Source organism: Mytilinidion resinicola, assembly GCF_010093595.1.
Source record: "Mytilinidion resinicola strain CBS 304.34 unplaced genomic scaffold BDZ99scaffold_1, whole genome shotgun sequence".
NCBI classification, from domain to species: domain Eukaryota; kingdom Fungi; phylum Ascomycota; class Dothideomycetes; order Mytilinidiales; family Mytilinidiaceae; genus Mytilinidion; species Mytilinidion resinicola.
This window is the reverse complement of record NW_022985437.1, coordinates 909,054-928,735: the sequence shown is the minus strand read 5'-3', so window position 1 is coordinate 928,735 and position 19,682 is coordinate 909,054. Positions and strand designations below refer to the sequence as shown.

General features: G+C 52.5%; 8 protein-coding genes across 8 annotated transcripts; 3 read left to right on the top strand and 5 right to left on the bottom strand.

Moving 5' to 3' along the window:
- Positions 1–945: 945 nt before the first annotated feature.
- Positions 946–2,149, top strand: BDZ99DRAFT_564875 (uncharacterized protein; the record flags this gene model as incomplete). Its single annotated transcript, XM_033727407.1, has 2 exons — positions 946–973; positions 1,044–2,149. 2 exons carry the CDS (start codon positions 946–948, stop codon positions 2,147–2,149), a joined length of 1,134 nt encoding a protein of 377 aa, XP_033584035.1.
- A 955-nt stretch (positions 2,150–3,104) lies between these two features.
- BDZ99DRAFT_430902 (uncharacterized protein) lies at positions 3,105–5,287 on the top strand (the record flags this gene model as incomplete). The annotated part of the gene is made up of 5 exons (XM_033717266.1): positions 3,105–3,170; positions 3,219–3,847; positions 4,085–4,304; positions 4,358–4,731; positions 4,804–5,287. The coding sequence occupies exons 1-5, from the start codon at positions 3,159–3,161 to the stop codon at positions 5,285–5,287; spliced, it is 1,719 nt and encodes a 572-aa protein (XP_033584034.1). The 5' UTR covers positions 3,105–3,158.
- Positions 5,288–5,798: 511 nt separating this feature from the next.
- On the bottom strand, positions 5,799–7,911 carry BDZ99DRAFT_492969 (P-loop containing nucleoside triphosphate hydrolase protein; the record flags this gene model as incomplete). Its single annotated transcript, XM_033723197.1, has 1 exon — positions 5,799–7,911. The coding sequence occupies one exon, from the start codon at positions 7,909–7,911 to the stop codon at positions 6,031–6,033; it is 1,881 nt and encodes a 626-aa protein (XP_033584033.1). The 3' UTR covers positions 5,799–6,030.
- A 955-nt stretch (positions 7,912–8,866) lies between these two features.
- Positions 8,867–10,823, bottom strand: BDZ99DRAFT_456869 (Choline/ethanolaminephosphotransferase). Its single transcript, XM_033718550.1, has 6 exons — positions 10,605–10,823; positions 10,509–10,518; positions 10,206–10,410; positions 10,054–10,149; positions 9,725–10,001; positions 8,867–9,672 (listed from the first exon to the last, which is right to left on the bottom strand). The coding sequence occupies exons 1-6, from the start codon at positions 10,742–10,744 to the stop codon at positions 9,171–9,173; spliced, it is 1,230 nt and encodes a 409-aa protein (XP_033584032.1). The 5' UTR covers positions 10,745–10,823; the 3' UTR covers positions 8,867–9,170.
- Positions 10,824–11,003: 180 nt separating this feature from the next.
- Positions 11,004–12,762, bottom strand: BDZ99DRAFT_456868 (NIPSNAP-domain-containing protein). The gene is made up of 3 exons (XM_033718549.1): positions 12,296–12,762; positions 11,888–12,190; positions 11,004–11,699 (listed from the first exon to the last, which is right to left on the bottom strand). Exons 1-3 carry the CDS (start codon positions 12,519–12,521, stop codon positions 11,215–11,217), a joined length of 1,014 nt encoding a protein of 337 aa, XP_033584031.1. The 5' UTR covers positions 12,522–12,762; the 3' UTR covers positions 11,004–11,214.
- An 899-nt stretch (positions 12,763–13,661) lies between these two features.
- On the bottom strand, positions 13,662–16,007 carry BDZ99DRAFT_529257 (mitochondrial precursor protein; the record flags this gene model as incomplete). The annotated part of the gene is made up of 4 exons (XM_033726399.1): positions 13,662–14,706; positions 14,755–15,526; positions 15,573–15,658; positions 15,716–16,007. The coding sequence occupies 4 exons, from the start codon at positions 16,005–16,007 to the stop codon at positions 14,048–14,050; spliced, it is 1,809 nt and encodes a 602-aa protein (XP_033584030.1). The 3' UTR covers positions 13,662–14,047.
- An 865-nt stretch (positions 16,008–16,872) lies between these two features.
- On the top strand, positions 16,873–17,979 carry BDZ99DRAFT_375123 (uncharacterized protein; the record flags this gene model as incomplete). The annotated part of the gene is made up of 2 exons (XM_033714961.1): positions 16,873–17,151; positions 17,224–17,979. The coding sequence occupies 2 exons, from the start codon at positions 16,873–16,875 to the stop codon at positions 17,977–17,979; spliced, it is 1,035 nt and encodes a 344-aa protein (XP_033584029.1).
- On the bottom strand, positions 17,948–19,564 carry BDZ99DRAFT_8262 (uncharacterized protein). Its single transcript, XM_033728937.1, has 2 exons — positions 19,195–19,564; positions 17,948–19,137 (listed from the first exon to the last, which is right to left on the bottom strand). Exons 1-2 carry the CDS (start codon positions 19,517–19,519, stop codon positions 18,239–18,241), a joined length of 1,224 nt encoding a protein of 407 aa, XP_033584028.1. The 5' UTR covers positions 19,520–19,564; the 3' UTR covers positions 17,948–18,238.
- Between the last annotated feature and the right edge of the window lie 118 nt (positions 19,565–19,682).

Genomic DNA, 19,682 nt, shown 5'->3' with positions numbered 1-19,682 from the left:
CATGCATGCATTAGCTGCAAAATGTGTATCGGGGCAATAGGGAAACGTGGATAAGTGATGTGTACCCCTGTCCAGGCAGGCCATCACCCAGGGACTTAAGCCTTCTCGTAAGGAATTTGATGTGATGTTTTTGTAGTATGTGCTGGCTTCCTTGTATTCTCATGATGCAAGAGTGAAAGGACGTTAAGAAAGACTCCGTGAGCTTGGACCACGCCGGTGCAACACGTTCAGCCTTCTCAGGTGCTTCTCCCTTACCAACCACCACACAACATGGCTCACGCGTGCAGGAGTAGTTACATTCGCGTAGAGCAGCACCTGCAGATACAAGTCAGACCTGTTAGCTGTGTCTAATCTTTCACACGGGACTTCAGCCTTGTTAGATCTGCACCTCGTGCAATTATCCCAATATGGACCCTCCCGCCCGGAGCGACAAAAGCCTCATCTGCCGGTGCACCAAAATGCTGATGTAGGGATACTGTATGGGTGGCAGTGGAGTGCTGGCAGCCTCGAAAACATTAAATCCTGCTGTTATCCTTCTTCACTATCTCAATGTCATTTCTTCGATCCGTTTCAGCCTCACGCTCAATCATTAGTCAGTCTATTCCATCGAATATCAGTTTTCCAGGCCGGTCATGAGGGTACTCCAAAGTAGTCATGCCTTGCTGGCGTTAAACTGTCTTGTCAGTCTTGTAATCGAGGCAAGCTCACAGAGCTTTGCGAATCAGAGTAGTCCATGTACTGGCTGCGCGATAGGTGCATGGATAGTCACACAAATCAACTTTGTCAGTGGATCTGTACCGACAGTTACTCGCACTGTGGTACCTGTCGTCACACCTTGGTGTAACGGGACAAATACTACAAGCTATTCTACGATTCCCCTAAATATCTCTGCCGCCAACAACATAAAATTTCATCGGTAGCACAACTGTAACCCATGGGGTCACCATGTTAGTCTCCTACTCTGAAAACCTCGGTTAAATATAAACGGCATCCTACTGACTTTTGATTTTAACGGACGTCTCCGACGGCCTACCTCATCGTAGAGCAATTCCAGGGCGGAGCCGATATACCAGCGTCACTCACAACTGGGTCGCTTGCTGCCACTTCAACATGCGTGCAAATCAGCGCTTCCAGGAAGCTTACACTCCCAGCGACGACAAATCCAGCCAGCTTCGTATTCCCTCTTTCCGAGGATTATACCTTCTTTGCGCCCGTATTACCATATCTCGACACGCTGAGTACAGTCGTGGAGCAGTTCGATGGAGAACATGTAACGGATTGCACGTCCATGACGAATATACAAGCAATTACGAGCGAATTGGAGTTAACTGCAACTGCATTTACCGAGACAACAGCTGAGGCCGACGTTCTCGGGACCGTCACTGTCCCAAGCAACTCTCCTAGTGGATCTAGCACACCACCAGGATCTACTCAGCCTTCTCAAACCCCAGGAGTTACCTCCCAGCCTCTTCAAACTCCTGCAGTTCCGCAGCCGCCAGCAACACCAGGAAGCAAGACAGTTCCATCAGATACTCAAAGCGCTCCAAGCGTCACGCCGTCACTTCCCGAACTGAGCCCTCCCCAGATCACAGCAGCGCCTGGTATTGTGAAATATTCGATGACTGCGCCAAATGGCGCACCAATCGTAATAACGTCAACCATGCAGGGGATACCTCCTAGCGTGGTGACCTATTCGACGACCGCACCAAACGGTGAACCAATCGTGATCATGTCAGTTATACCCGAAGCACCTCCCAGCACCGTAATTTACTCGACGAACGTGCCAAATGGCGAACCGACCATAATAACATCAATCATACCTGCAATACCTCCTAGCGTCGAGACATACTCGACAATCGCACCAAACTGGATACTAACCGTGATAACGTCAACCATACTGCCGGAGACCGCCCCTCTATTCGTGGTCACAATCTCAGCAACGGCGTCGAATGGGTCACCGGTCCTGATAACCTCGATAGTCTCACCTACCGCCCTAGTGACTCTCTCCACTACCGGGCCCAATGGTGCCCCAACCGTTATAACAGAGGTCTATACTGGGTCTCAAGCGACGGGGCAGCTGCGAAACCGGGGCCGGCGAATGCCTCGGGATGGTGGGTTGTGGCATGGGCTTTTGGCTTCGTGGGACTAGAAGCATTGATATGAGAACCAGTGGATGATAATGCAATACCTTCAGTGTGGGTTTCTTCATAGGTCATAGTCTTAGGCACAGCGATATAAGACTGCACGGGCTTTGCCATTGATCACTTGACACCGCTAATAGGTAGCTAGTCAGCCAAAAGGCAGTCCAATATCAACAGCATTAACCTTGACATCGTACTCGGGTTTTGTAAAGCCCCATAGGGGTGCCTCTAGCAGTACCCTCCGTATGTCCCAAGAGGTTCTAGCAAGACACCGCACGAGCAATTGATACAACCGATATTTAAGCGCTCGGGTAACGAGGTACTGACTGAAGGCTCTTCACATAAATTTTAGGATGCGGAGTCAGCGTGCACTGAGTCGGATCGAAAATGCGGGGGGAGTCCACCGCAGTTCATCCAAATTTGAAGGAATCATCAATTACCTTGGAGAAAACATGCTACCTAGGTAGGCATCCCCGCATTCCCATTTTACTCATTGACCTTTGCGGGATCCATGGTCGTGCTGGCTAGATCTGTTGGCTTTCGGAAATTCTCATTTCCGTTCCTAACTATCTTAGTATCATCGCTTCCTTTTTTCATCTTGCTATACATTCTTCCATCTCCACATTTCGAAGACCAGTTTCCCTCCTTCGGGTTTCTGTAATATCACTAATGATGGCGGCGTTGAACGGATCGTTGAATGGAGGCGTCAAGGCCAATGGAGCGCCCCCAACCACACGGAAGAAGCTCGACGCTGAAGCTAAATCCTATTTATTCCCAAAGAAAGATGCCTTTGGACCTGTGACGAGATGGACGGCATACAGGATGCTGAAGATGTATCTAGCTGCTGTAGTGGTGGGGTCGGGTTGCTGGTTCTATTCGGATTCCGCCCCAGTGCGAGCGTTTGGTGCTGGTCTTGGTATGTCAAGATATAAATTTATTTTTCACTAAAGCTAATTCTGGGCAGTATTTCCTGGAGCTGGATATCTGGCTTTGGGGGGTTGGGGAGTCCTGGCTTTTATGATGAATACGGTTAGTTGATCTTTCTCCTCGAAAACAAACATCTCACACCCTGAACAGATATTCACGCCGATTGCAATCTTTCTTTGGTTCTGGGCTGGGGTTGTTCAGTTCCCGGCCGGCATATACCTTGGATCTGCTACAATAGCGGCTTACAAGGCGCGATACATGGAGCGCGATTCTCTTCTGAAAGCTACCTATGGCATAGCCGCTACGGCTAGTCTCTTAGTCCTCGGCATTACTTTCAAGACAAATAGAAGCTACGCCGCTTCCCAAGAAGCTCAGCGCCTCGAGCGAAACAAGTACATCGAAACCGAAGTTCGCAACTGCGAGCAGATCCGCAAGGCAACGGTCCAGGAGGAGGTCCCGGGGTCCCGCGAATTGAATGACGACGAGATCAGTGCGATGCGATACCTCATCAATCTTACCAGACAACCTTTTGATTCATGGAACGGCTTCACACATAGAGACCAGTGGAGAGAAGGAGCTTATAGATACCCGCTCTACCAAATCGTGTACGCTCTCTCGTCTCTACAGTGCTCGGTCATGCCGAACTACCACGGTGCGTTGAGCAAAGCGCAAAGGGCAGCTCTAGAGAAAGTATTGCAGCCTAGCGTGCTTTACTACTGGGCCACGGAGGCCTTTTGGGGCCGCCATTCATTGAATTGGGATCCTATCAAGTGGGAGAAGTAAGTCGTGCCATTCATCCACACCCCATCTTCCTGCTTCATACGGGGTCCTTAAGTCCTAGAAATGATGTAAAGCTCGACACCGTGGAAGCTGAGTTATTCCTTGACTGGCCGATGACGCGGCAGTTGGGGTGCTTCTGACAGTGGTGCTGAGTGAGCTGAGCTGGAGTCTAAGAAGTGCTTCATTCATGTGCCCAACCTTATGACTTATCATTGCACACCGCTGACCCATCCCAGCATCATGCTCTCCGGATGGTATATGATGGCTTTAATGATGTACACGTCCACAACTCGAGACTTGCGATACACGAAACCTGGAAGCCTAGTCTTCAAAGTCACTCCTTTCCACTCCTATCCGCACTCTATCCATACGATCATGGACGCCCTGGTGGACAACTGGGAGACTGCGAGGTTCTGCCTATACGCTTGCGAGCCGAACTGGGTTTACACGCTCTGCGTACGTACCTCGACCCTCCTTCTTCCGTCTCTTTCTCACACGATTTGCTCTAGAACCTTTATGGCATGCAAGGCGCCCTCGTCTACGACCGCTTCTTCAAAACCAACCGCCTCCGCGATATCCTCCCAAAGTTCAAAAAGCTCTGGTACTCCGACTTCACCACTCCTGACGGCAGCATCGTGGCACTTCGGTCTGGGCTGGCTGGTATTCAGATGCCTATCTCGGGTGCGTGTGTAACTGCATCGACAGCAGTGCAATGCGCGGCTGTGTTTCCGGAATACTCGGAGCAGCTGTGGGCGATCACGAAGAGAGAGCACACCGAGCGAGACGAGACGGGCAAGACCACTGGTCTGAAACTAGGTGCTGGAGACCACGTGGATGCTGGGCTATACACCATGCATCCCGAGGCAATGCCTGGGAAAACCTGGTAAGCCATGCCCCTCCCGTGCCGTTGTCCTCCATCACACAGCTCCTGAATCCCACTAACCCAACTCCATAGGGTCTACATGGCCGCCAAAGAAAAAGGCGACCGAGACCTAGCCTCCCACCTCGCCGCTTCCGTCTCCGCAGCCGCCGGGCCCCTCCTCTCCGACGGCTGCGGCGGCACCTACGCCGCCAACAACTCCACGCTGAACAACGCAGCCTTCGCCAACGCGCGCTTCAACGGCACAAACATGTTCGTCAACACGCTGCTCCACGGGCCGCCGGAGCACACGTTTCAGGGCCCGCTGCTGGCAGATGCGCCCTACCCAGAGGTCGTAGTCGCGAAAGCGTGGAGCCGCGGAGAGGATTTGGATCTAGTTCTCTATAACGGCGCCGGAAAGGGCACGTTTTACCTGAGCATTGAGAGGCTGAAGCCGGGGATGAAGTATAAGTGGGAACAGGGCGTGGGAGGGGAGTTTATCGCGGATGAGAAGGGGAATGCGGCTGTGGGGGTTTGGGTGGAGGGGAGGACGCCGGTGCATATTAAGCCTGTTGATTGAGATGCAACTTGTTGCAATTATGCTTGGAACATGCTTTTACCACTGGCTGGGGTACCTATAGGGCTCTGTAAACTCCGAAGACGATGTCAAGGTTGATACCATTGGAATCAGACTGCCTCGTGGATGAATAGCTAGGTACTAGCCAGGGTACTCCTCACAATGGCGTCCGGTGAGCAAAGGCAGAGCCCATGCAATGCTATATTGGTGTGCTGCTCGTGCGATGTCTTGGTAGAAAGTCCTGGGTCGTCTGTTTGCCACTGCTTGGGGTATCCCCATGGGCTTCCAAAAATCCAAATTAGATGTTAAGCTTAATGCAGTTAGAATTAGACTACCTCTTGACTGCACAGCTAGGTAACAGCCAGGCTACTCCTCATGGCGGTGTCCGGTGAGCAAGAGGGGAGGCGGTGCAGTGTTATATCGATGTTGCTAAAATCATGGCCTAGTACTGTACACATCATCACGAATGGCCTAGCCGAGGTTCCAAGATTCAACATTAGCATTGCTAGTTGTTATTAGGAGTTTTAGTAACTGGTGAGCTATCCAGAGGCCAGTTCCCTTTACTAGCAAAATCCCAAGTTTTCACCAAAGTAACTGCCGCCGGGTGGTTGCTCAGGGCCAAAAAAGTGCCCTGTCCGTACCGCTAAGGAACAGACTATGCTATGTCAATATACGTTTCCTCTAAAGATCTGGGTATTTGAGTGTTGGTGCTAAGGGAAGAAATGGGGGTTTGTGATACATGTACCTTACAACGACTTCAGTGTGTGCAGGCTCTCCGTGACCGACTCCGCGCCCGCCGTGGTGTCATCTTCCTCAGTAAGAGGGTCAGTCGCAACGCTTGGGGTACCCTCGGATGCTCGCATCTTGTACGCTTCCCAGGTAGGCAAGAAACCTTGAGACACGGCGCCTGATCCTTCGAGTCCAGTCTTTTTTGGTGATGACTCAGTCGACTCAACAGCAGCTTCTTTGGCCTTTCCCACGGTACCGATCTTCAGTCCGCTGCTGCTTGCTTCGGCCTTGGTGCTGTCTTTCGAAGGCTCAGAGGGTTCTCCAGTCTTGATCTCCATCTTCTCAAACGCTTTGGACCCATCTCTAGATTCCAACGTCTTTGCGATCCAGCCTTCGACTTCCGCCAACGCTTTGTGGGGGCTTTTGGTGTTGACAAGAAAGCCTTGCACTTCGGCAGGCGTGATCTGACCTTCTGGGAATTTCTTTGAGAACTCTACAGCCATCTCCCGAAGGTCTTTCTCGCTCAGTTTCGTGTCCACCAACCAGATTGCGTGCTCTTCGTCGCCGTTCCTGTCCCGGGAGAACATGCGCATAAAGATACTCTCTGCGTTCTTCTTTGTCACAGGGCCGAAATAAACCATCTGATCAATGCGGCCTGGACGGATAAGAGCCTTGTCGAGTTTTTCCGGAGTGTTAGTGGTCATGATGAGGACGCGGCCTTCTTGGGAGGTAGTTCCATCGATAGCATTAAGCAGTCCACTTAGCGTGACCCGAGTCAAATTCATCCTAGAGTTCTGATTTTGCGGTTGCTCCGTCTCGGGCATGGATTCGTTGTTGTGCTCCCGGGTGATACCGGCGGAGTCGATGTCCTCCAATAAGACGATGCATTTAGGAGGAAGCGCGGTGAACAACTGGTCGAGCTCATAGTCCTGCAAGCCTTGGCCAGAAAGGGTATAGAGCTCCAATTTGAAGTGTCCGGCTAATGCGAAACACATAGACGTCTTGCCGGTGCCTGGAGGGCCGTAGAAGAGATATCCTCGGCGATACGGAATACCGCGGCGGCCGTAAGAGCGTCTGGCTGTAGGGTGAAGATAGCCGTGAAAATCCTCGATAAGGGCATTCTTGAGTGTCTCATCCATGTCAATTGTATCCAGCGGCCTATCTGGCTTCAGGATGGGATCCGACCAAATAGATCCGCTCCGTGCCCCGCTCTTGATATGGATGGTTGTTAGCGCATTGCGCGTCTTCTCCTCGAAGTCCTTGCATTCCTGGATGAAGCGCTTGAGAGGCGCGGTAGTCCTGCCGAGAGAGTATATGACAATATCTCCACAATCTTTTCCGTAGAACATACCGTTCCTACCGCTGCCGTACTGCGCGTACATGAATGGACGAAATCCATACCAGAACCACTGCGTGCCGATTGAAGGCGAGTATGTAACAGGTGGAGTATTCTCATCAAAGTCGGATGGGTTGTAGGCGTAGATTTGCGTAGCTCCGTACAGCGCATTATACTTGCGATACGGGTCGTTCGCAGTGTCGTCGTTCTTGCTCGACTTGGCGGCCATGTGAAGAGCTCCCTTCTCGATGACGTGAACAGCCATCCAACTGGTCACCTCACGGTACAATCGGTCGTTGGGAGAGATGGTAACTGAAGCACAGCAGAATCTAAGAAGGAGATCCTTGATGCCTTCCTCTAAGTATCTTCCGGCCTGGGTAGCCATGGCGAAAAAGATAGCGCGCGTCACCAGAGACGTGATGTCGTACCGGAAATACTGGAGGAATAGCTGGCGCATGATGGAAAACCCTGGGATGATGGATTCTAGAATGAAAGTGCTTGTTCCGGTTGCGTCGCCCGTGCTAGCCACCTGGGCGCCTGCGAGCTGGAGAGCGCTGGCCATATTGAAGCTGTTCATTGTAGATCGAAAAGTCCGAAGACCAAAACGAGCGAAGAGTGATCGTACACCTATTTCAGTGGCTCTGCATTGCCGCGCTAAGAAAGGCGTTGAGGGGGAGTGAGATGAGAGGATGAAGGAGAGAATGGGTTGAGCTTAAGAAAGATATGACGCGTTGCGGTGGACGCGCAAACAGGCTACCGTACAGTCGCTTCGGTGAAGAAGTGATCAGTCTCGGGGAACCCACAACGTTCGAAAGGACTCTGGACGCGTCCTCTACGCAGTGCTTCGTACTATCTTCGTGGACAGTCTTTCACCGCTGCCTGTGGTACCTCAAAGCACTTGTTGGAGTTCAAACGAGAGGAGTTTTCAGTGTTCTAAATAATCGGTGACCTCTCTAAGCCACCTCAGGCGGTCGCAGAGAGTTGTACACACATGGGCCTGGCAGCCTATTGCTCCAGGATTTTCTCAAAACCTTGCAACACCACAGACGGGCATTAGCAAGAAAGAAGATATACACAGAAGTCTTCCAAGTGCGTCGCCAGTACCGAAGCAAACCGAGATGACCCTTGAGACGTGACCTGATATGAACGAGGACCTACTATATACTCAACAGGACGGTCTTTGCGAGCCACCAATTTAAGCAGAGAAACATGGATTTCTTAGGTACGTCCAGTACAGGAAGATGTGTTCACGATCAAGACGCCTGGCCATAGGCAAGAGTGCAACACAATCGCGTGCCTCCAAATCGCGTGCCTCCAAATCGCGTGAAACGACCCAGATATGAACACGTGCTTGGAATTTAACTCACGTTCACTAGCCTTATATACGAGGTAACGCAGAACGAGGAACCTACATGGACTGGGCTTGGAAATGGGTGCCACCTGCATTGATGGAGGGCGATGAAAGTTGTCCAGTGGAAGGGTTCGGTTGAGGTTGAGACGGAATACTGCTTATATAATCGTCGGAGCTTTGCAGTCGCGCCCCTGGTCCCCGATATGATATTATGAGGCCGTGCTTTCGACATTTAACAACGAGTAGATACTCTTTAATTAATGAGATCTACTAATTCAAGGGAATGTACCGCCTCCAATAGCGCCAACCATGAAAGGTTTTCGGATTCGCCAAATCACCAAACGCCCGCTCGTCCAACACTAGAGTTCCGCCCTAATCAACGCACACATCCGGATTACAGAATCACCCGCTTTCTAGAGACCAATCTACCCGCCATAGAACTAAAGCAAGAAGGTACTCTTCTACGCAACCTACTTCTCTTTCTTCGCTTCCTGTCCCTCAACCTTGGGATACTTGATCGTCAAACACCAAATATCTAGATAATCGCAAATAGCGAAAATGACATCAACGACGAAGCTTCCATGAACACCAATCCCAAAACCCAGGCACAAGAACACAAAGGCGACCTGGTAGGTACCGTCACCGAGTGCGCTGGGCCACCCGAAGCCTACCTTCTGCTGCAGGAATGGGCCCAGCGAGTCGATGACGCCGTAAGCCAGGGGGAAGATGAGGACGTTGCCACGGGGGAAGCGAGACTTGGTAAGGTGCGAGACGATCATGCGGCCGACAGAGTAGGCGTTGATGAGGCCGATGAAGAAGATGAAAGGGACCAAATGGTGGTGCAGGATGTCGGGTTGCAGCTTCAGGTAGATGGGAACAAGGGTCCAGACGGTGAAGAATGGTGCGAGACCAATGAGGGCGACACGGGCTTTCTGACCACGTTCGCGGCGGGCTTTCATGACGTTCTGGGCGCTGTCATATTTTAGAAGCTATCAGGGGCGAGGGACGTAGTGCGGAGACTTACCTGGAGATCGTGTTGAACACCAGAACGGAGCCGCCTTGGACCATGTACCATTCATCCCAGGCAAGATTGTAGATGTAGTCAGGGATGATGCTGAGGTGTGGTATGCCAACGGTCTGGAACAGTGACTGCTGCCAGAAGCTCCCGCCTCCGACGTACGCGGTGAAACCGTAAACAGTGCACAGAATGAGTAAGCCTTCGACCGGACCAGAGATGACACCGAGAGTCAAGGTATGCGTGTGGTATTCGTCCCAAGTTTGCACATAGAAAGTCAAAGAAGCTGTTGTATCGTCAGTAATGAATTCGACGAATGGAGAGGATCATACACTCACAGCCGAAGAGTACCAACATCGACTTCCATCCTTGGCCCAAGTTCATGCAGGCGGAGAATATCAGACATTCAAGAGTTGTGTTGAGAGCGTCGACACCTGATAATATCGTTAGCCGCCTTCCGACACTCGTTCAAGCTACCATTATGCCCCACCATGATCGAACAGCTCGCCCAAAGGCCCACTTTGGCCTGTCCTCCTGGCCTGTGTGCCATCGACCGCATCAAATGTTTGGTATAGGAATAGTCCTATCGACCAACTCGCATACACCCACGGAGGGCAGTCCTGGTCCAGGCCAGGTGTGTACCACAGGAGGGTGAGGAAATTGGCAATGACGAAGCTGAAGCCGGTAAGGGTGATCTAGTGCAAGGCAAACCTATCAGCATGTGGTTCGGTGTAGCTCGTTCGTGTATGAGGTGCAAGATCGTCACTCGAGGAATAGTGTAAAGGATGCATACCAAGTTCGGCCTGTAGTAAGGTTAGCAGAATTCCTTTTTGATATCCCTATTCGAAGGAATCGCAGGAGAACATTCCTAGAAGAGTATACTACTTACGCCATACTTAAAGGGAAACACTTGATGACTACATTGTTGTAGAACGGCTTCATAATATACTTGGACACAGGGCTATGGTCGACTCCCGAGTACTTGTACTCTTTGAGCCTCGGGAGCTTGTCCTGTCGGATGTAAACCATCGTGAATGACTGCTACAATACAGATCAAATAGTCGTAGTTAGCAATGCGAGGAGGGAAGGTGGTGAGAGAGGGTACAGGTGCGCGATATTTCTTGGTGGTTGGGTTTCCAGTTTTCGCGTTCACCTCCGCGTTTCGTCGTTCCGATGACGCACGTGGGGCGGCTTGCAACAACATAAAAAATCAGGCCAGCACGACGACTCAACAGCTAGCATAGCAGAAGCTTCGTTGTAGCTGGTATATATTTGTTCAGTACCAATGCTATCATAGTTCGATACCGGTGCTGTTTCCGGGAATATCGCTGTGGCTCCTAATCTACACTGACTATCGTCCTGTGTCTCTCGCCTGCTGTCATTCCAGGTGTAATCGAGTTTCCCACAGCTGTCCCTTGCCTTCACGGACTGCTGGCTTTCTCATAGACATGTTCCATATCTAGTACTGGGCCTATCCCACATCCATTGCAGCGTCCGCCTCATGCAACCGCGCTCCACGGGCACGGGATCAAGATCCTGCTCTTCATTGTCTGAATCAGAGGGACTGTCTTGTGGACAGTCTCACCCCAGCCCTCGACTCCCCAACTCTGTTCGCGCCGGACCTTCCTCTCTTCCAGATCTGCAAACTGCCATAGATGGTGCACGGTGTTGAGCTCGCCAATCTGCACGAACCAAGCTCCTACGCCCTCCATGACCTCTCTACGGGCCTTAAGGCCCTTGCGCCAATGTGTCTCCCACTCCAGAAGATTGCCAGGGTGCAATGTGTATGACCGCAGTTCGAAGAGTCCACCTAGTTGGCGTGGAGATGTGGTGGGCCAGAAGGAGAATTCTTGCATGAGGGAGGTTCGCTTCGAGTTTATGAGGGTCTTGAGCTTCGCGTCAAACTCTGGGAATTCGGGGTGATGTTGAATGGCGTTTAGGGAGGCATGGTAGCCATGGTACCGCTGGTACTCCCAGATATGCACTGGAAAGTGTTAGCGAAGTCAAATTACTTGCAGCCACCAGGGGATTCGCAAGGATAGTGTTTATGATGCCAATTCCCGACACCGATTTAGGGTGACTGGAGAAGAGATCATGCAGAGTATCCGCGGAGGTCTCGTGGCAGTAGCCAACGCGTGTGAAAGATGGCCCAAGCCGAGGATGTTGACGTACCGAATGTGTCGCAGTCTCCAACCTCTGTCCGCCAGCTGCCCACGAGATGGACCTTGTTCTCGGGCATGTCTGCCATCCTCGGATACCACTTTCCAACGAGCTCGGTGTACTCGTCCACCTTGTCGGGCTTGACATCGTGGAAGACGATGGAATGGACGTATTTGCCTCTCGCCAAGACTTGGGAGAAGCTCCGCTCGATGTCCTTGTCGAGCTCGCGGCCCTCGGGTGTGCCGTAGATGAGCGAGGTAAGAGCGCCGGTCTTCTTCTTGGAGCCTTCTTGAGCTTCGCGGGCGCGTGCTTCTTCTGCATGAGACGCAGTAAGTGAGCCAAGTGAATCGCTAACAAGAGGGGGCCCACCGTTCGTGCTAGACGCAGACAGACTACTATGGGGAGAGGAGGGGGACTGACTCAGTTGCTGCTCCCTCTGCTTCTGCGCGGCGACCAGGCTCTCACGAAATTCCTTCTGCCGGGCGTCGAACTTCGGCGCGGCGTCCGGTGTGATGTCGGCGAGAGCTGGAGCTCTCGCCGGGCCCTGGGCTGCAGGAAGAGCACTGAAGGAGCGAGAAACGACGACAGCGGGCTGTGACGAGGGGACGGCATTGCGAACACGCGGGGTCAGGCGTCGTGCAAGCATTGTGCCGGTGGTGAGGGGGTTGACGAAGCAAGAGAGCAAGAGAGCGATTGAGGCGGGGATTGACAGAAGCAAAGCAAAGCAAAGCAAAGCGCGGTGAAGTGAAGCTCTGGGAGGGCGGGCGCGAGGGGCGTCGGGGTGATGATGTGTTGGGGAACACGCGGGAGAGAGTCTGTGTCTGGTCTAATACGGGGTGGTACCTCTCAGCAACATGGCAGCTGTGAGTGACAGAGGGAGCTTCCCCTCACTTCTGCGCCCTGGAATGTTGCAGCGAGCATGGCCCCGCTTTCCCTGGGATGCACAAGCTGGAGAAGCCCGCGGCGAATCACAGCCACTTGGCCGCGGGCCTTGCACATGACGGCGATGCTTCTGTTGCGTCTTCTACTCCATCAAGTCCCCACCCCACACCACCACAGCAACCACCGCGATGCTTGGGCGGCCTCAGCTGGGCAGCCAGCTCCATGGCTCTCTCAGCCGCCACCTTTCTCATTTGACGTCAGCCATCACGGCCGGATCGCTGTCGGCCTGGAATGATGCGCACTGCCCGCTTCCGGCCGCGGACCACTTCATCTGGCAGTGTCACACAAACGATGGACGCTTGGCGGCCTCGGACCAGGAACTGCTCTTCTTCTGGTGCTCTGGTGGCGTGTTGTGATGCTGCAATATTGCCAGCCGTGGAGTGCCTCGGACCGCAGTCTACCTGATCTTCCGGAGCCGTGATAGATGGAACTGGGTGTTGACGGGATATACCCTTCATCTCCCAATAGTCTCTGTTTGATATGCCGACATATGCTCTATTCTGTATATTTGAGAAGCTTGCCTGGACAGGCAGTTGATAAAAGCTCGCCCAGCAGGACAATTCCAAAGCCCAATATCCAACGCAGTAAACATGTGTAAATACATCACGTTCATGTCTGCTGGTGCTTCTATATTACATGCGTGCCTTTGATAGCCGGGAAAATTAATTCACCGAAGCTCTCTATCACCAACCGTCATGTTACAAGAGACGTCATTACCGTTCACAGCACAGTAAGAGTAGAGTCACCGAATATATTACCAGGCACGTTTTCATCTGTGCACCCATCCTATCCTCCCCAACCCCCATAACATCACCATATTTTACACAACGACCGACGCAACATCCATATCCTCCCATGTATCATCACTCGTCTACCCGCTTACCACACGGTGCCACTCAGACCCATATCCGCCAAACAGTCCAGCTAAGCACACGCAAAGGAGCAACCCAACACCACGGCCGACCTAAGGATAAGGTCTCGCTATCAAGCAAGAGAAGAGATGGATAAATACAGGTTGAAAAGGGGGGGCAGTCGCGGGCAACCAGATTAACGTGCCCGAAATATTAGGATTTTTTATGCTCTCGGCAGGAGATGCGAATTCTACTTCCTGCTTACCGCAGCGCACCTCCGGGCATCATGCCGTGGAGCTTGGCAGCTAGTTGTGGGTACTTTTCTTGGACCTGTGAAGAGAGGGTAAGCCAATTGTTCGTAAAAATAGAGAATAGTTCATTAAAAAGAACTTACCTCAAGTTGAGTCCGGGTAGCCTCGGCGTATGAAAGAGCGTTCACAATCTCACCCTCCGTCCTCGACAGCTCTGCTGCCCGCTCAAAGTATTTTAGAGCGTCTGTGACCTTGCCTTGCTGCAGGAGGAGCTGGGCCATCGTGGCCACAGCAATATCGCACTCCGGATCAATGATCAAGGCCTTCTGGCAGAGCTTCTCCGCCTCCGAGAAATCCTGCTTCCACTGGAACAGCGCGAGAGCCTTGTTAATGAGGGGCAAAACGTTCATTCCAAGAGGCTTAGTGGCCTTCTCCATGTCCACAGCAGTATCAAACTTCTCGATGGCCTCCTGGTACTTTTGCTGGTCTAGCAGAAGCTCGCCATAGTAGTTGTACACATCTGGGACCTTATCAAAATTCTTCATGCATCGTCGGAACGTGGCCATTGATGACGCAATAGATCCCATCTTGTACTGTGTGACGCCGAGCTGAATGTGTGAGAAGATGAAGTCCTTGTCGAGATCGATAGATTTCTGATAGTCCTTGGCCGCTTCCGCGAACTCGCTGAGAATAAAGTGAAGCTGGGCACGGTGGTAGTAGATGTCGGGATCTTCCTTGTTCTGCTCCATCGCTTGCTCAAAATCCTGTGCGGCTGCGTCCCTATTGCCTACGAAATGTTAGCTGGGATTTCCCCAGAAATTGAATTCAAACATACCTAGTTCCAGATGCATGCTCGCGCGCTTGATGAAGCTCTGTGTCAACGACGGGTCCAGCTCTACAGACCTGGTTAAGTCTGCTAGTGCGTCCTGGTTATCTCCCTTCAGGTACCGGAAAGTTCCTCGCATGTTGTACGCGAACGCCTCGTACTCTCCGTTATCGTCATACTTCAGGGCCTCGTCAAAGGCATCTGCAGCATCCGCATATCCCTCTGCCGTCTTTTTGCTCAGGCCGATGAGCCCAATCCTCAATTGCCCTGGCCCAGAGTCCACGGCGAGCTGCTCGTCCTCTTCCAGTCCTGCTGGTGGGGGCTTGGGCCGGAAACTCTGTAGATAGTTTGTGACAAACGTGGGACTGGGAAGCTTCTTCTCCTTGCCTTCCAGGATAGCGCGACCTTTGGCTTCTGCGACCTTCTTAAGAAGCCTCTCAACGCTCTGGGCGCTCGATTCGTTGCGGAACCCATCGATGATGCAGCTAGCGGTATAATCAAGTAGGGCCTCGCTAAATCGGTCGACCTGCTCGTATGCGTTCGCTCGCCGGTTCAACGCCTTCACGTATTCGTTGTCCAAGTTGATAGCCGCAGTTGTATCCTCGATGACCTTATCCCAATCCGACATGGCATTCCAGCAAGCGGCACGGTTGGAGTAGAAGACAGGGTCCTGTTTGCATAGAATGGCTTTCCCATAGAGATCGATGGCCTTGTTGTAGTCCTTAGAGCCATAGGCCTTGTTACCGGCAGCCTTGAGCTTCGCCGCGTAGTCTTTGCGCTCCTGGTCTGCGTTAGCAATGCCCAAAATTCTAACAGAGTGAGGCAACCTCAACGGTCAGCGCGCCAACAGTGCTCTCATCCACCTGGGGCAATTCATCCTCAGTCTCGACTGTCACTGAAGGCTTTTTCGCCTCTGTCTCCTGATTAGCCTTCGTCATCCATCAGTCGCATCGGCCATAGTGTGGGCTACCTGTCTTGGGCTCCTCTTTTGCAGGTTCCTCCGCCTCCTTCTTCGCCTTCTTGCGATCCTTCTTGCTCTTCCTCTTCGAGGGCGTCCCCGGCGTCGTCGCGCCTTTCCCGCTATCAGACAGGTAGTATATCGTTCCCGCAGCAGTCACCACCAGCGTCACACCCGCGATGGTATAGACCACACCCTTATGTTCGCTCGCCCATGTCGATAATCTGTCCCAGAGCGATGACGGCGGTGCTGGAATCTCTTCGAGGGGGATTGGCCGAGGCTCTCGGGGGATTGGGAGCGACATGGTGCTAAAGGAGGAACTAAAAGCTAGACAGGAATTAAAAGGCGCGTTCCTGAACAAAAGTCAAGAACAGGCGCAGCGGGGAGGAAAGAAAGGTGATGGCTGGTGATGGCTGTTGGACAAGAGAGCTGGTACGAGTGGCTGTTAAATTTCCTAAGGAGTTGGAGCTTGCTGCCAAGCACTGGAATTACGTCGTCAAAAAGAAGGGGAGCCTCTCGCCTCCACAACGCTGTTTACTTCGTACAGGCAATGAACTGTCTTCAACAAGGTGCGTGGTCTCTTATCTTCACTACGGTCCCGCAAAGTGCCTCAAACTCCATCATCAAGTACTTTCTAAGAGCCATGGAGCGATACCTTCGATTCGAGGTCACGTGATGGAAAACTTCCATACGATCACCCCTGTCAATGTCCTTTTCCAGCATGTCTAGGTCTATTGCTCCATTTGGGGCTCTTCTCACATTGGAATTGAAATTCTCTCGTCACCGTTTGTCGCATTTGTCTACCTCAATCATAGCATGCTGGGCATGAAAAAGGTGGCACGCTCATCAAGTACTCTGCCCGTGTGTACACCTGTCTACCACTGCTTGGGTTGCGTCAACAAGTTTCCATATAGCCCAAGGCGAAGAGTTTCTATCTTCTTTAGATTCTTGAAAATGCATTGAAGCAATCCAAGCAGTGGTAGACAGGTGTACACACAGGCAGAGTACTTGATGAGTGTGCCACCTTTTCCATGCCCCGCGTGCATAGGTATCCGCGGCCGCCACGTCTGCATCTGCACCTATCCGACTTCGGACTCGAAATCTCCGAGTATCAAGTAACACCTCCAGTAAATAAAACCTCCACGAACACGCTTTGAACCAGACCCAAGATGGCCACATCATCACCCACCTTCGAGCTCTTCACCTCCCTCCGCTACGACCCCTCCCTCCTCCAAAGCGCCGAAAACAGCTCCCCAGACTTCAGCTTCTCCTCCCCAAGCCCCTTCTACATGCTCGTGTACCACCGCGACCGCATGCTAGAAGCCGCGCAACACTTTGAATGGAGCGAAGTGGCCAAGAAGCTTGAAGACGGGCAGGCGCTCGCTGACACGCTTCTCGAGAAGGTGGTGGAGTATCAGAAGAGCACGGGAACCGAAGGACCTTTAAAAGTATGACCTTTGCGAAAGACTAGAACCGTTATTTCCATTCTTGCTAGAAGCGTAGCTAACCAAACCATCAAGATCCGCATCCTCTTCTCCATCACCGCCGCCCTCTCCGTCGAGCTCTCCCCCGTCCCCGCCGTGCCCCTATCAACGCTCTACCCGCCCTCTTTCACACCCCCTACTCCCCCCTCACCCCCACATCCAGCCAACACCTTCAAACCCTCCCCACGAACTGGCGGCGCCCTAACCCTCGGCCCCACGGACTCCCTCCCAGCCTCTTCCCCACCAGACCTCCAACCGCCAACCTGGACCCTGAAACTCGACCCCCTCCCCACCTCAATCACGCCCTTCACCTCCCTCAAGACGACCGAGCGCACGCACTACGACTCCTCCCGCACCCGCGCCCTGCCCCCGCCCGCCTACTCCTCCCAGCCCGCGCTCGTGGAAGTCATGCTGCGCAACCCGTGCGACGAGCTGACGGAGGGGAGCATGACGTCGCTGTACCTGTTCCGCGGGGGCCGGTGGGTGACGCCGCCGGTGGGCGTGCCGGCGGGGCGGTACGCTGAAGAAGTCAAGCCGGGGGATGTTGGGGACGGCGGGTTGCCGGGGAAGGACGAAGGGGAGTTGCGCACGCCGTTCCCGGGCCGCTGGGGGCATAGTGTACGGAGCGCGAAGGTGGGGAGTGGCGGGCAGCGGGGCACGACGAGGCGGTGGGCGCTGGGGAAGGGGCTGTGTATGGAGGAGCCGGTGTTGGCGGAGACGGTGAGGGTGGGGGAGGGGATGTGGGTTAGTAATGGGGTGAGAGGGTTTGGGTTTGGGAGGGTGGTGGAGTGAGGGTGGTTTTGGGAGGTTGCGGAAGGTTGGGAATGGATTTGTACCTGAAAAAAAGGGGAACCTGGCGTGCAATGTTTAAGGGGAATTGAGATTGAGGAATTGAGATTGGCTAGTTACTAATCTTCGATGTGGATTTCAGCTGAGATTATGCAATATCGAGAAAAAGTGAAAACCGAATTAATGCTCAAGGACGCTGCAACGCTACTACTGATAAACACTAAAGCCAGTCACTTACAGCATCCACCATACTTACCTTACCCTACAGGTCATCAACAGGTATCATGAGCCACTCTTTTTTGTGCCCCGCAATTCCAACGCAGCCGCAGTCATTCCCTGCAATGCTGTTCCACTTCATATAGCCCCAGGCGCATCCAAACACATTCGCAAGTCCTGTAGAGGTCATGACAACGTCGTTATCATAATCGCCATCCATCATGGTCATTTTGCAGCCACATGTCCGGCATCCAATAACCTTCCCATCCCTTGCGTATATATTGATCGCCGCACCGGCATTACTTGCAACCCACCAATCGGTAGGTCCGACCCGGTGCTTGCGGGAAGGAAAGTAAGTCTGGTCGTTTCCTGGCTGATTGAACCTCTCCAGCAAGCCAACGTTAGAGTCTACGTATTGTGGTTGTTCCACTGGCCATAGTTCATGGGGATGAACCTCTAATTGGTCGGAGGGGCGGCGCATCCTGTCGTCCTCTTTCTTAGCAATTTCGTTACCGACAGTGAATTCGAATTTGTAGGTGCCAGGTTGAGTATCCGAATCCTTTTTCAACCAGCCCCAGGGATCACCTGAGTTTTGCAACTGTCTAGCGTTCGGGTTCTTGGGGTGGTTAATCACGGTGTTGCAATTGCGGCATTGACGCTGCTCCAACACGAAACGAGTGTCGAATTCGAGTTCCGCTTTCCCGCACTGTTGACAAGGAACTGTCAACTTATCTCCGTCAATCTTGATGTGTTGGTTGCCGATGATCTGGTTGCCGAAGATTTGCTGGTTGCCGAAGGTCTGCTGGTTGCCAGTCAAGGCAGTGGAATTGGTGTTTTTTTCTATGCCGCGCGGTCCGAAACTCATCGTTTGGACTGGTTCCTTCAAGAATTCACCTCTCAAAGAAACCGGTATGTTATCAATGAATGCCGTTTTACCGTCGCTATCTGGACAACTCTTGTAATTAGGCCCGTGGCTTAATTCTTTCTTGTAGAATTCCTCACAGAAGTGGCACCACATGTACTCGTCAATTTCGGGGCGTCTGAGATTTGGTTCTTTGAGTATGTTCTTCGCCTCCCATTTTGCCTCCCACTGTAAAATCCCGTTTTCCCATTTAAGCTCCTTATGTCTGCGTTGAGTTGTAGGGCAGCCTTTGGTCAGATGTTGGTTGGAACCGCAGTGAGCACAGAAAGCGAACTTGTCATAGGTGGCATATATTTTTTCCTTGGCGCCGTCCTCAAATTTCTTCTTGATTGGGCAATTGCTTGCATTATGGGTTGTACCAGTCTCCTTGCACCACGCGCAGATTAGAAGTTTGTTTAGTCGCATGGTCAGGCCGTTGGGGACGTTATCCACCTTCTTTTCCCATGGGCATTTGCTGGGCAAATGGTAAGGGTTAGTGCAACCGCATCGGTCTTCCTCTGCGATGAGGGTAGCGACACACCTCTCGGTCGGGTGCCCGTAAAGCCAACAGTTCCCGCATGGATCGCCT

Coding starts and splice junctions, on each gene's coding strand:
- BDZ99DRAFT_456869 (XM_033718550.1), bottom strand. CDS start 10,744: ATGGTTTACATCCGACAGGACAAGCTCCCGAGGCTCAAAGAGTACAAG. Junction 10,150..10,205: donor GGGCGAGCTGTTCGATCATG/GTGGGGCATAAT, acceptor CGATATTATCAG/GTGTCGACGCTCTCAACACA. Junction 10,002..10,053: donor GATGTTGGTACTCTTCGGCT/GTGAGTGTATGA, acceptor ACGATACAACAG/CTTCTTTGACTTTCTATGTG.
- BDZ99DRAFT_456868 (XM_033718549.1), bottom strand. CDS start 12,521: ATGCTTGCACGACGCCTGACCCCGCGTGTTCGCAATGCCGTCCCCTCG. Junction 12,191..12,295: donor GCAGAGGGAGCAGCAACTGA/GTCAGTCCCCCT, acceptor CGTCTCATGCAG/AAGAAGCACGCGCCCGCGAA. Junction 11,700..11,887: donor TGGAGACTGCGACACATTCG/GTACGTCAACAT, acceptor AACACTTTCCAG/TGCATATCTGGGAGTACCAG.
- BDZ99DRAFT_8262 (XM_033728937.1), bottom strand. CDS start 19,519: ATGCGACTAAACAAACTTCTAATCTGCGCGTGGTGCAAGGAGACTGGT. Junction 19,138..19,194: donor GTACATGTGGTGCCACTTCT/GTGAGGAATTCT, acceptor AGAGTTGTCCAG/ATAGCGACGGTAAAACGGCA.